The 15,195-nt window shown below is 32.5% G+C and overlaps 1 protein-coding gene and 1 long non-coding RNA gene across 2 annotated transcripts; one reads left to right on the top strand and one right to left on the bottom strand.

The window, feature by feature from the left end:
- LOC139491133 (phosducin-like protein 3) lies at positions 1-6,554 on the bottom strand. Its single transcript, XM_071278545.1, has 6 exons — positions 6,417-6,554; positions 5,372-5,504; positions 3,512-3,602; positions 2,693-2,836; positions 1,900-2,108; positions 1-209 (listed from the first exon to the last, which is right to left on the bottom strand). The coding sequence occupies exons 1-6, from the start codon at positions 6,420-6,422 to the stop codon at positions 70-72; spliced, it is 723 nt and encodes a 240-aa protein (XP_071134646.1). The 5' UTR covers positions 6,423-6,554; the 3' UTR covers positions 1-69.
- A 5,143-nt stretch (positions 6,555-11,697) lies between these two features.
- Positions 11,698-13,684, top strand: LOC139491143 (uncharacterized). Its single transcript, XR_011656468.1, has 2 exons — positions 11,698-11,737; positions 13,605-13,684. It is a non-coding gene; the product is annotated as an uncharacterized lncRNA (long non-coding RNA).
- The last annotated feature ends 1,511 nt before the right edge of the window (positions 13,685-15,195 follow it).

The following is a 15,195-nucleotide window of genomic DNA, read 5'->3' as shown; positions in this document are numbered from 1 at the left end:
TTAAATGATGATAAAAATATGTTTATTTACAATAAATACATAGGTTATATACATAAATGATAGTAATTATCACCAATCATTGTCATCATCACAATCGTCTATTGTATTTTCTTTCATTGCACGGTCCATTACATCTGATATTGATTTTTTAGGTGGTTCTTCTAATTCTGTTTTAACTGTACCAATTTTTGATAGGTTCCATTCTAGTTCTGAAAAAAAAATATATACAAATTTATTTATATAATTTTATTAACTTTTTTCCAATACATGTTTTATATTCATAATGATTATTTTGTGATACCATTCAGAGAATGTTACTTCCATGAAAAACTTTATATTTCATTTCTTCAAAAGATGTGTGTTTACTTTGTTGTATGTCTACACTCTAGTAACTGTTTTCCATCAGAAATCCATACTCAGAATTTACTGCAACTTTCTTAGAATATTCATCAATCTATCAGTGGGAAGTAATATTATAAAGCATTGGTTGTAGTTGATTCCATTGGAATACTAGACAAAGGAAGACAACTCCAAAATTTTAAGATGACTTTAATGTCTTTCGTGCCATGTGGAGATCACCTGTGCTTCAAGTTTAAGCTCTAAATAATATACAAGATAATGGAGTTTGTTTCCAAGCTAGAATTTCTATATATGTTCAATACTTTAGGAATATTATCTAAACTCATATTTTACTATTGGGTTGTGGTCTATTTGACACATTCCCCATTTTCATTTTAGAACAGATATTAAATTCTTGCACCTTGCAAAAGTAATGTTATTTTCTTGACAAGTATAACATCATTTTGTGACTTGAAGATCTGAGCATACATTTCATTCATAAATTTCTGGAAATATTTATGGATAGGATTATTGAATGATATGATCAATGCACTACTGGGGGCTCATTTATTTTTGTTGGTACTCAATTTCTTGGATTCAGAGAGAATTGTCTTTTGGCATGTTTGGTAGATATTTGATTTTGTTAATTGACAAAAGTCTGCATACATCCCTATAGAAATTATGCACTGTGTTCAACCTTAAAATGTGTGATTCAAATTAACCCATAAAATCCACAAAACTTGGTATCCTACAAATAATGATGAATCTACAGTATATATTTATGTATAGCGAAGGAATCGATAAACTTTAGACAATTTAGATATCAAGTTAGTAACCTATGGTTTTGATTGCATGTCGTGCAATCTTTACCAAAAAATTCCATTTTGAACTTCCAATTTTACTTTTTTATCCAAAATAATTTTTGCATATCAATGAGCAAATCATAGACTTAGTCATTGCTTTATCTGAGACTTACCCAGTTTAAATCAGCAAATCATCCTAAACCCCTAATTAGAATTATGGCAATATTCTCAAAATCTTAACCATAAAATGCCATTGTGCACATCCAATGAGTTAATTATCAGTGTTGTTCGGTCACGAGTTGAATATTTTTCCATATTTGAATTCTTTGATTAGTGTTTCTTTTTATTACATTGGCAAATGGCTTTTTTTCTAAAATTAAAGTAGAAAATGTAAGGAACTTTATCTTTTTCTACGCATTCACAATTTGTTTTGATCCGACGTTATCGACGTCTTGGAAACACCTATTGTTGTATGACGTCAGATGAGTGAAATAACCACGTTTATTTCACATGTGAAATTATCTGTTCTTATTTCACTGGGAAATCAATGTAATTCATGTCAACCAATGTAATAAACATATATAATTGGTTCCTACTAACAGAAACTACTGCAAAACTAGCTAGAAAGTTTAAATGTTCCAAGTTAAATACTTTTTTCATATATCTAAGGTTTGAACCTTCTAAAACATCACAGCTATTTTTGGCATTAAGGCCTTTATAATCTAACACTCTGCATAAGTTATATATCATGACCTACCATCTTGCGTAAAATTCATTCCACCAAATTCATGTGGTCCTATAAACTGTTTCTTCATATCTCCTTCATAATACACAAATATTGTTGGTAGGTTTTTGTCTGGATAATTAGGAATGCACACAGATGATACACTTCTCAAAAATTTAACTTCAGGGAATTTCCCCGCTAAGTTCATGATATGTTGATTGATTAACTTACATAAAGGAATACTGAAAAAGAAAATGAAACATATATTAACTCACCTATAGACTTACATATATACACAGTTTGAGTAATCACACAAAAGAAATTGATTTACTTTTCAACTTGTCTATCTGCTACAAACTTGCACAGTTGAGTTTATATTTCTGCTTTTTGCAATATATTTTTTCTTATTTGAAAGTATAGTCATAGGGTACTCAAACCTTTATATAATATATAGTCACCATTAATACCTTTGTCTAGGAACCTGTTGTCCAGTGGTTGTCATTTGTTGATGTAGTTCTAAGTGTAACTGGTTTCTTGTGTTGTATATAGATTAGACTGTTGGTTTTCCTGTTTGAATTGGTTTTCACTTGTCATTTTGGGGTCCTTTATAGCTTGCTGTTCGGTGTGAGCCAAAGCTCCATGTTGAAGACCGGTCTTAGATTTATAATAGTTTAGAAACTACTCTCTATATATGTCACTTTGGATGGATTCATGTGATATTTTCTAATCTTTAAATTTTCTGTGCTTTTAAGTACGGTAACACATTTATGTCATTACAATAAATTTCAAAATTAATTTTACAAAGCTGTGTTTAAAAATTACTTACTCATTTTTATACACATGTAAAACTACCCATACACCTTCCCCTGCTTGGTTAACTTCTGTTACATAATCTACTTTTGATATTTCTTTGACACATCCATATTTGGCTTTCATACTAGCTTCCCTCATTTCTGCCATTCTTTGTCTCCTGTTATATAAACATATATTTAATGACTGAATTAATTATAGAACATGATAAGACTTGTTGTCTAGCACTCAGGTATGATGTTTTTATAGTAAATCTGATGTATGTGTCTTGACTGATACTTAAGTCTGAAAAAACATGGTTTATTACTTAGTTGAAATTTACTTTGAACAAGCTTTAAGTACATTAAATGTGAGTACTCTTATAAAAGTATGTTGTGTCTTTTGTAAGTTTTTAGATACTAAATTGAAGATTTTTGGCCATGGTGAGTCCTTTAGGTAAGAAGAAGATATCTTATATAATTTATATATTTTAGTCTCAAATAAAGCCTATAAATAAAGCTATTAAAAGACATTAAATACAGATTACTTTCAAACTTATGCTGTAAAATAATATTGATATGTGTGTTAAGTTTATACAAAAAATTTCAATCTTAATGCATCTTTTGACTTATTTAATTGTGAGTCCAGACAGATGTTCATGAGTTCAGGACTCATGGACTTGCCTTAGAGAGAATCCTGAGCTTTTTCACAACTTTTGTTAGTCTTTGCATGCTACATGTCGATCTGATAAATTATCAACCAATTATAAAATTGAATGAAATAATAGTTACCGTAACACAAACTTGTGTTTTAGAAATAAACATGAGTCCACAAGAATTGGCTATGAAAATCTTACCTGTATGCTTCAAAGATTCTTTCTTCTTCTTCATCAACATCATCCTCTTTTTCATTCAATTCATCTAAAGTCATGTCATCAAATGCTTTACCTATAATAAAAAAATTCAGCTAACTCGCCGTTTCAGAATGCATTCTGGGTAATATTTTCAAAAGTGTACACCAAAAAGTTGTGATTGTTTTAAAACGTAATTAACAAAAGAAATTCAACCAATGACAAAATGTTATTTTCATTTTGGTGTACGAACAATGAGATTACAAACAGTCCTGTAGATTCTGAATAGGTGATCATCTGATCCTTTTTATTACAATACAAGTACACACCTGTGATATCGCGGGTACGTGACTGAATTAAAGTATATAACTATGCCTAAGCCTTATTTTAGTAATTGGTATTGTCATCTGATAAGTCATGTCGATTATAAGATACACAGTTTTCTCTGCTTTCAAATCTTTCTGTTTGAATCTGTCGACCTGGATCCGGAACTTATCAATTATTGGAAATATTAATTATTTGGAAAACAAAAGGTCTTGGCTATCCAGGAATGGAGTATTTTTTAATCAACAGCATTGTCCTATATTAGTTATCTTAGAAAGTCTTGCTGATTGCTGAATAAAACTACACTATAGGGAACAATTTGACAATGATTGAATTTAGTAGTGTCAGTCCTAGAACACACCCGTGATATCGCGGGTCTGTGGCTGAATTAAAGAATATAACTATGCGTAAGCCTTATTTTAGTATTGGTATTGTCATCTGATAAAGTCATGCCGATTATAAGATGCACAGTTTTCTCTGCTTTCAACATCTTTCTGTTTGAACCTGTCGACCTGGAACTTATCCATTATTGGTATTATTAATTTTATTTGGAAAACAAAAGTCCCTGAAAAGGAGTATTTTTTAATCAACAGCATTGTCCTTAATGAGTTATAATTAAAGTTGAATTCTTTGATTCGCTGTTTTACGTCATTCCGGCTAACAAATTGAAAACTGTACATGCTGTACCTATACGCCTTATTTTAAGTCCAGAATTATATTATTCGTATTGTCACCTTAGAAAGTCATACTGACTTAAATACTACAATCGGGAACAATGCGACAATGATTGAATTTAGTAGTGTCAACCCTGTGATTACGACCGGTGTATATAGCAAAATCCTAAATACAGCGTTTGGTGGTGCGCCTGTCAGATGCGGAACGTACAGATAAGGTAATAGGTAACAGGTGAATATACTTTTGGTATCGGTATCAGATTCGACCGGGAACTTCTTAATTATTGGCAATATTAATTATGTGGGAAACAAAGGGGTCTGGAGTGGTGTAATTTTTAATCAACAGCATTGTACTATATTAGTTAGATATAAAGTTGAATTCTTTGATTCATCGTTTTTACGTGATGACGGCTGATAAATTGGACCTCGCAATTTTGGTATTATAGATGTTATATTGTATATTTTTCTTAAATGCTTAATTAATTAACAGTAAGTTACAATTATTTTCTTACACTATCTTAAAATGTCAGTGGCTGTCAAACTCAAAAATGTCTCACTTTTCAGATTTGAATTATAACATACTTAAACGTAGTCGTATATCAGAATAAAATGTTTCATTGTTTCATTGGCAATCATACCATTACATAATCTATAAGAAAACCACTTCAGATATATATAGCATCACATTTACAATTATAGCATCACATTTATGATTATAGCATCACATTTACATGATGCTAAAAGGCCGGGGGAGAACAGTTCTTCTTTTTGACATAATGGCCAAGTTTGGTTCCAAATGACCATGAGATAAATCCAGTATGTATAAATGCATTGGATATAAATGGATCAGATTACTATGAAATTTTACCATGTGATTTTTCATCTATTGTGTTTTCTACCATACTAATGATATCATCCTCTGTAATTTCTTTCTCTTCTTTTGGTGGAAGAATTCCTTTCTGTCGGAGAATATCATTCCACTGTGTATCTGCATTTGGGTCCTAAAATATGATATTTCATGAATACAATGTATACATATAATAACAGTATGGGCAATCCATAATATCTCACAGTTTCCATTAGACCTCCCTAAGCTACAATGTACATGTACATGTTGTGAAACAGTGGTGCAAATACATGAGATAGCTTACTAGATGTATCCTTCAGTTGAGTCTAAAGCTCAGTATTTTGACATAGATAAAATTAAAACCTTGATGCATCTTTGGGTTCAAAAGATTTGGTAAATGTAATTGTAAACATACAATGTTGTGTATCTTACACATGTTACAGTCAGGTATTTTGTAATAAGAATGGGTCACACCAGTCAGACTGACACCCAGTCTATTCTAAAATATCAAACTTAAACCCGTCACTTACCATGCTACATGTACATATTTCCAAGATTTGTGAATCACATGTATTTGCATATAAATAATAAAAGATAAATGGAAAATGAAAACAGAGACCTACATGTACATTTACACAACAACCTTACCTAAGAGTAGAAAACAGTCCAAGGTATAGTTCTGGTCACAGGTACAATTTCTAGGCTTATTCATCTTATACTTAAGACAATGGTGGTTCCATGAGGAGGGTTCTGGGAGGAACCCCTTTTTTGGGACACTCGATGCATTTGAATGGGCACATATACATGTAGTTGGAACACACCCCTTCCCCCTCTTTTTCATCCGAGGTGAGGAACCCACATTTTTGAAAATGCCTGGATTCGCTCAAGTAACTACAGAGAGGTCCATTTCTGATGACAATTGAATATGCAAATTTTAGTATTTGAAAAGCAGATAAACTAAAGACTTCATCATAATTTTTGACAATTTTCAATGAGATTTCTCAAAATTTATCATGTTAAAAGTTATTTTCAAACATTATAAGTAACGCCATATTAAATAACTTACGTCCATGTTTATCTTTTAAGCTTGGAATGATATCAGAGCTTCTGGAAACTGTTACTCATATGATATTTCACACATGGATCGGTTGATAAACAGGAAGTCCTCAATATTACCATATAAGGAAATATAAACGTCGGCTCGGATCAGGTTTTTATTTCCGGGTTGATTACAATTAAGCAAGTGCTCGAAATATTCGGGAACATGATTAGATATACTGTTCCCAGAAATATTGTATCTTTAAATTTCTATCATTTTTGTGAACATCGAAAAAGCAGTATCCACGGTAAACAACTTCTTGCGGTGATTTAAACTATAATTCCTGTACATTTTGACATAAATAAACACTTTTAAGCTTACCTAGGACTATAACTCAAGGATGTACAGATAATCCCAGATAATTTTATTTATTAGCGATTATTCGTACCCAATTTCAACTTATGTATGGTATTTTTTATCATAAGTAACTGCATGTGGTTCAGAGCAAGGCCATTTCTATAAGGGGCGGATCCAGACAGTGTAGCCTAAAGGGGGGGGGGGATCACCCGACCGGGAAAGGATAAATGGGGGTTCCAACTATAAGTCCCCATTCAAATGCATTGATAGTCCAAAAAAGATAGGGTTCCAATCCCCAGGACCCCCTCTGGGTCCGCCACTGTGTACACAAATCCTAAATCTGGGACATAATTAAGATAGTCATACCAGTGCTTATCCTTAGGTTAACATATAACCAGAGCAGGTTTTCGATCCTTAAATTGGTAGTCGGAACTCAATTAGGGGTCAAATTTCTTCAAATATTGATCTAAATAAAAACAATTTTTCTCTCTTGTAACTTTGTAAACGGCGTAAAGGTAGCATAGGTTGCGGATTAACTCAACACTTGGTCAGTTTTCTTCTCGAGGTTTTCTTCGTATTTAGTTTAATTATGTCATTATGATGTTCATGCAGTTGTATTTCATTCTACATTATTGTACAGCAGCTGTTTACATCAACGTCTTTTTATGCAGCGTATTTGACTCTATTCATATTGTAATTTCCCTGTCAACATTCTTTTAGTTTTTAGAGAATATAAAGCATCTATCTACCACACAGCTGTTTCAATAGATTACAATGTAATTCAAGCGAAGTTTAGTTAAAACACAAACCATCTGGAATATCTTTGCTACATAAGATCACAAAAATTTGTTTAGCGTTTGTATGGACAACAATTCTTTGGAAATCATACACTTTTTTTAAAACCCGGTGTTTTTAACACAGGCACTGTATTTATATACCTCAATAATGTTATATTAAGGTATATAGGAATATTTTCTCCTGAGACTGGTGCCAGCCCTGTGCTTCATCATATAAATATCAAGCACAAGTCCTCCCGTTAGTGGTTTAGTATCATACCATCCTAAAATATATGAGAAGAACATAACCCGTATCATATGCCAACAACTGGTTTGAGAAAAAATGCGTTTATTCCATATTGATAGAACTTCATGAATGGGATTTTCAAATAAGCATATTCACCTGCGGAAAAGTATATTCACCGCTCAAAACGTCGCGTGCATTTGCGTATAACGATACAATATTTTACGTTTAGTTGGTTTTGGTAAATAATTGTTTTTTTACACATATTTTTTTCTCTCGGAACATGGAATAAAATAATGACGATCTTTTGTTTTGGTAAATATGTGGTTTAATTGATTTTTGAAAACCCTAGTAACATTCACTTCGGTCGTTGGCCTTAAAGTTAGTGAATATGAGTTTTTTTTTCAAAAGTCAACAAAACCACACATTTATCTCATCAAAAGACAGTAATTGTATATTATTTCAAATGAGGAGACCCTATAAGTGAACCAATATTAAAGCCAAAATATGCCATCTTTAATTACCTGACAACAGTATCGTAACTATATCCCTTATTGACTAAGTCTGTTTAAATCTTTTGTTAAGCTAAAATGAGGTGAATGCCGACATTTTTGTGCTTAATTTGTAAAGAATATTATTATAAAAGATTATATGTGAAATACCTGAACGTATATGATGTCTGCAGTATTTTGCACCTCCTATTTCATTTCATCTTCTCAAATATCTGAATGATCTCAGTTTGAATGCCATTTTGACTTAACCATATCTGCACACTATACAGAAGGCACACTTTCCCCCCGTTACTCCTGTTAAACCCTTTATCATTAACATATCATTGAATCTTGCTTAGAATCTTTATATTACAATGCCATTGTCCGTCTCCTATATATAATATGTTTTCGGGTCCCATATTATTCTAGAGGTTTGATCCCTTACTAAATTACTGTCTTCATGGTCTTTGTCGAGTCGTTATTTTGAGTTAAGTACGTTACAGTTTGTATCCGAAAGCAGTCTTCTTAAATTTCTTATTTCAACTTTTAAAATTCTCTAAACCTTGATTAGATATCAATAAAGTGGAATATTGCACAAAAAGTAAAGTAACAAAATTACCGAACTCCGACGAAAAACGTGCACCACCTATTTTTCTTTAAATTCTTTAGAATTATTTGAAGGGTTCACCAAAAAGCATGTTTCCTTTATATTTGGGTGCCTATCATTATAGCATTCCTAATTCTCCTAAACCGGCATTATCTATATGTTTTAATTTATAGTACATGTATATTCAGAGACATAACATAATTTATGTCTCTGGTATACTAAAGGACGTAACGTTATCACTGAGACGGGCGGATTTTTTTTCGGGGGGGGGGGGGGGGGGCAACCTCCCCGTTTTGTGGGGAAAAAATATAAGTTCCAAAAGGAAAAAAATATATAACAGTATCCTCGGGCTCGTGTCATATATAACGGAAATTTTGGGGTCCTCTAAGTCTTGGCAGGTCATACAATTTGCATTACGCTTTGTGTATAATTTATTAGTTATAATGCTGGATCGCAGTACCTCTAGTTCATTTCTGTTTTTTTTATTTTTATTATTTATTTTTTTGTTTGCTCTTGAGGTTTAAAAAAAAAGGTTGGCAAAGTTTGAAGTGGGACTTGTTGACTACTAGAACGGATGATAATCTTATTATTAATTGTTATTATAATTATTATCATTATGTTCAATGTTGTAGAGCCGTATACAGAAATGTAATACTTATTTTGTCTGAATTTTGAAAAATTATCCCGTCGGAACCTCACGCTAACTGGTTCCTCTTTAGCGTGGTTCGTTTCTTGCTATGGTCACTTTAAATCTGGCATTTTCGTCGGTCTGCAGGATCAGTCGAATATTATTCGCCGCCATTTTCACAACGTGCTATTATAGCAAATTTTTTGGAAGCCTCTAACGATGGCATACAAAGGAGGACAGAAAGTTCAGAAGGTTATGGTACAACCTATTGTATCCTTTTTTCAAATTAATGAAAGAAATCGCCATAAGATTTCACAGTTTCATGTAAACCACAACATGTATTTACCTCCAGTCAACTGTAGTTGTGTACAAAACTTCCGTTTTACGAAAGTTAAAAAATCAAACTGACTGTACAGACAACACACTACATCTCCTGCTACATGACTCACAAAGATTGATAATGCTGACGAATTACGCTTTTAAATAACGAAAGGGTCACATTTGCATAAGAAAACAAATGTAAACATGGCTATGTTTACACCTCAATTGGGCTCAAATTTACAAAACAACCCACAAAGCAGTCCACCCTGTGCAGTGGAAAAGAGACTAACAAAAACAAATCAGTCCTGATTGCAAACAAATTCTCCAGGTCTGCCAATTTCCTTTTGTAATTTGTTTGATTGGTTAACTGTTTCGGTAGTTTTTCAAATCATTATAGATGCCAACCACTACGATTTTGCATTCAATACTAAGCTATTACGGTCAATGTCAAATAGTTAAGGATTCCCAGTCATCACTGTTAAATTTTGTAAAACCCAGATTTTTATCTATATAGATATATTTCAAAATTTTGATCATGTTTATATATTTAAATATAATAAATATATAAACCTGATCAAAATAATTTAATTTTGAAATATACATTATATAAAGAAGTCTTTTAAAAGGACCTACAAACCTGAAGATATTTGAAAAGTGATCCCTAGCTAACCATACATACAGCTATATACATACTTTTATGTCTCAATAATGATTCTTTGTGTATTTTATTTATTATTATATTTTATATTCAAATATTTTCCATCATTATGTCTGTTTCAAATTGAGTAATAATTTTTTAAAAATGAAAGACGAGCTATATTTTTTGCTAATTGCAGACCAACCTTTGAACCTTATGTATATATTTATATAATTACTTGTAAAGCTTTCACACAATGATTCCTATAAATCTATAAAAAAAAATATGTCTAAAAACATGCAAAATTCTGTCATGTTTAAATGTTATTCATGCATGTAACGTTAGTTAAAGCCTTAAAGGTTGGTTCCTTGAATGTTAAAGGTAATATTATACATGCACTGTACTCACTTCTAATTATAATGTCATGAATGTATCCACTTTAAATGAATATGTTTAAACTATGAATGTATAATAGAAAGAGTATTTTCCTTAACTGTTACACAGAACTTGATTTTTAGATATCTACAAAATGTAAGTATATAAATTCTGATTTATTGTTGAAATTAATTTTCCTTTTACTAATAAATCTTATTCAAAGCATTACAAAAGTCAAACATCTTTGTATGTTGTATTCAGACGGACAAAAGGGAAGCTTTATAGATTAGCATTTTGTTTCAAACTAGGTTTTTTTAAATGTTCCATTATAAACAACTTTCAAAAGAGAAGATGGTTCATCTCTTGAATCCAAATAAAATAATGTTCAAGGGTGCATTTCTCTCTTAACACAAACGATGCCAACGGCTAAGCATGCACATGGTTTGATCATTTGTTTCTAACATACATTTGCAAAGTTTACATAAACTTTGACAAATTATGCACTCTCTAAAAATGTGTCTACAGTTTGTCTTTCATCGTTTGTTAGAACAAACACCACATTTGTTTATAACTTCACTCTGATTAACTGATGTATTTGTTTCTACGTTTGTAAAAGTCTGTTAACCAACAACATGTGCATGCGTTATTAAAAGTTCAAACAGGGTCAGTTAACATTGATTAAACGATGTATTTGTTTCTACTTTTGTAGCGTATAGAAAACAGCAACAAACGCCACACATTGTTTACAAAATTTTTGTTAGAAAAAAATGCACACTTAATCATTGAATTTTGATTTTGCTTTTGAAATACTTGACTTTTTTTCTTACTGATTACTTTTTGTATTAACAGAGATCCAGGATCTCAGTATGGCTGTATGAACAGACAAACCTCAGGATAGAAGGATGTATTGTGGTAAGATTATATCTTTATTATGAAAAAGCCAATCATTCATTGATTAAATTGGCTGTTTAAAAAAAATAATCTGGTATTTGATTTCAATGTAAATATGTGGTAAAGTAAAATTAAATCTTGCATTTGATTATTTAAATTTAAAGGAATAGAGTCAATGATTAGATAAGTTACTACCAGTATATGATAAGCCCTACTTCTTTTTTTTTAGCTCACCTGGCCTGAAGGGCCAAGTGAGCTTTTCTCATCACTTGGCGTCCGGCGTCCGTCGTCGTCCGTCGTCGTTAACTTTTACAAAAATCTTCTCCTCTGAAACTGTTGGGCCAAATTAATCCAAACTTGGCCATAATCATCATTTGGGTATCTAGTTTAGAAATTGTGTGGCGTGACCCCGCAAACCAACCAAGATGGTCGCCACGGCTAAAAATAGAACATAGGGGTAAAATGCAGTTTTTGGCTTATAACTCAAAAACCAAAGCATTTAGAGCAAATCTGACATGGGGTAAAAATGTTCATCAGGTCAAGATCTATCTGCCCTGAAATTTTCAGATGAATCAGACAACCAGTTGTTGGGTTGCTGCCCCTAAATTGGTAATTTTAAGGAAATTTCCCCGTTTTTGGTTATTATCTTGAATATTATTATAGATAGAGATAAACTGTAAACAGCAATAAAGTTCAGCAAAGTAAGATTTACAAATAAGTTAACATGACGGAAATGGTCAAATGACCCCTTTAAGAGTTATTGCCCTTTATAGTCAATTTTTAACCATTTTTTGTAGATCTTAGTTATCTTTTACAAAAATCTTCTCCTCTGAAACTGCTGGGCCAAATTAATCCAAACTTGGCCATAATCATCATTGGGGTATGTAGTTTAGAAATTGTGTGGCGTGACCCTGCCAACCAACCAAGATGGCTGCCACGGCTAAAAATAGAACATAGGGGTAAAATGCAGTTTTTGGCTTATAACTCAAAAACCAAAGCATTTAGAGCAAATCTGACATGGGGTAAAAATGTTCATCAGGTCAAGATCTATATGCCCTGAATTTTTCAGGTGAATCGGACAACCTGTTGTTGGGTTGCTGCCCCTAAATTGGTAATTTTAAGGAAATTTCCCCGTTTTTGGTTATTATCTTGAATATTATTATAGATGGAGATAAACTGTAAACAGCAATAATGTTCAGCAAAGTAAGATTTACAAATAAGTTAACATGACCGAAATGGTCAGTTGACCCCTTTAGGAGTTATTTCCCTTTATAGTCAATTTTTAACAATTTTTTGTAAATCTTAGTTATCTTTTACAAAAATCTTCTCCTCTGATAATACGTGGCCAAATTAAACCAAACTTGGCCACAATCATCATTTGGGTATTTAGTTTTAAAAATGAGTGGCGTGACCCGGTCAACTTACCATGATGGCCGCCATGGCTAAAAGTAGAACATTGGGGTAAAATTCAGTTTTTGGCTTATAACTCAAAAACCAAAGCATTTAGAGCAAATCTGACATGGGGTTACTGTTCATCAGGTCCAGATCTATCTGCCCTGAATTTTACAGGTGAATCGGACAACCTGTTGTTGGGTTTTACAAAAATCTTCTCTGAAACTACTAAGCCAAGTTAATTATAGATAGAGATAATTGTAAGTAGTTAGAATGTTCAGTAAAGTAAGATGAACAAACACATCACCATCACCAAAACACAATTTTGTCATGAATCCATCTACGTCCTTTGTTTAATATTCACAAAAACCAAGGTGAGCGACACAGGCTCTTTAGAGCCTCTAGTTTTATATATACACAGTTATTTCATATTAAGACTTTAAAAATTTCAATTTACTGATCTGTGAAATATACAAGCATATTTTTTTCATTCCAGGGTTTTGATGAATATATGAATTTGGTATTAGATGAAGCAGAAGAAGTTCACATGAAGACAAAGAACAGAAAAACACTTGGTAAGGCCTGGTTTGTTGTTGATACTTGGATATAATTATAAAAGATAAATCTATACTACTTATACAAGTAGGTCAAATTTGTTAGCTGGAATGAAATAAAAAAGACAAATCAAAGAATTAAACTTTATATATAAGGCCAAAAAAAAATATATGTCTGTTTCCTGCTTCCAAGGCAAATAAATCAGGGTCGGTAGGTCGGGATTTTTTTTTTTTTTTTATTTATTTATTTTTTTTTTGCACTCCCGGTCAGATTTGCAGTCCGTTAAATGTCATGTTTGGTGAGGGTCCTGTACCCCAAAATGATTTAATCCCTTTAAAGAAGCTTTAATTGAATAATCCTCCCAGTGCTGACATTATTTAAACTTTAATTGTAGCACATTTGTGCTGGGAGCAGCCATTTTGATGTTTGGGCATAGTAAAATACGGATCTGGATCGGACTGGAAATGAATTTTTCCCGACTGGAAACAATGTTTTTCCGGATTTGAATAAAAAGATCTAGGGTCGGGGGGTTTGAGTCAGGGTCGGTCGGGAAACAGGAAACAGACATATATTTTTTTTTGGCCTAACTTATATAGTACAATGGATTAGAAATTCGTCATTCAAGGTCTTTTTTGTTATCCACACAATTAATAAAACCAATAATTAACAAGTACAGGTGGAATCTGATACTGATACCTATAGTCACATGATAGTACCTGTTACCCAATCTGTAAGTTTAGTCTCTCTCTGGCACACAACTTAACGGTGGGATTTTATATAAACACAGGTCATAATCACACCTGAACTTCATCATTAAACACATTAAACACAATTATATAAATTACAAGAAGTTTCTGGTTGTACTAAGAAAACCAGTGCAGATTCAAACAGAGACATTGTGAAAGCAGATAAAACTGTGCACCTTATAAACATGAGAAATTCAAAAATGTTGCATATGCAAAATAAGATATGTGAAATAATTTACATAAATTGATTCAGTCAAAAATATCTCTTAGTTAAATATTTAGGTGATTGTGGGTATTTGACTGCAGTGTTTCTGTATAAAAATAAGTAGATGTGGTATGATTGCCAGTGAGGCAACTATCCACCATAGTAAGTAGATGTGGTATGATTGCCAGTGAGGCAACTATCCACCATAGTAAGTAGATGTGGTATGATTGCCAGTGAGGCAACTATCCAACATAGTAAGTAGATGTGGTATGATTGCCAGTGAGGCAACTATCCACCATAGTAAATAGATGTGGTATGATTGCCAGTGAGGCAGCTATCCACCATAGTAAGTAGATGTGGTATGATTGCCAGTGAGGCAGCTATCCACCATAGTAAGTAGATGTGGTATGATTGCCAGTGAGGCAACTATCCAACATAATAAGTAGATGTGGTATGATTGCCAGTGAGGCAACTATCCAACATAGTAAGTAGATGTGGTATGATTGCCAGTGAGGCAACTATCCACCATAGTAAGTAGATGTGGTATGATTGCCAGTGAGGCAACTATCCACCATAGTAAG

Source organism: Mytilus edulis, chromosome 10 (genome assembly GCF_963676685.1).
Source record: "Mytilus edulis chromosome 10, xbMytEdul2.2, whole genome shotgun sequence".
Lineage (NCBI taxonomy): Eukaryota > Metazoa > Mollusca > Bivalvia > Mytilida > Mytilidae > Mytilus > Mytilus edulis.
The sequence above is the reverse complement of the archived record's forward strand: the minus strand, read 5'-3'. Positions and strand labels throughout refer to the sequence as shown.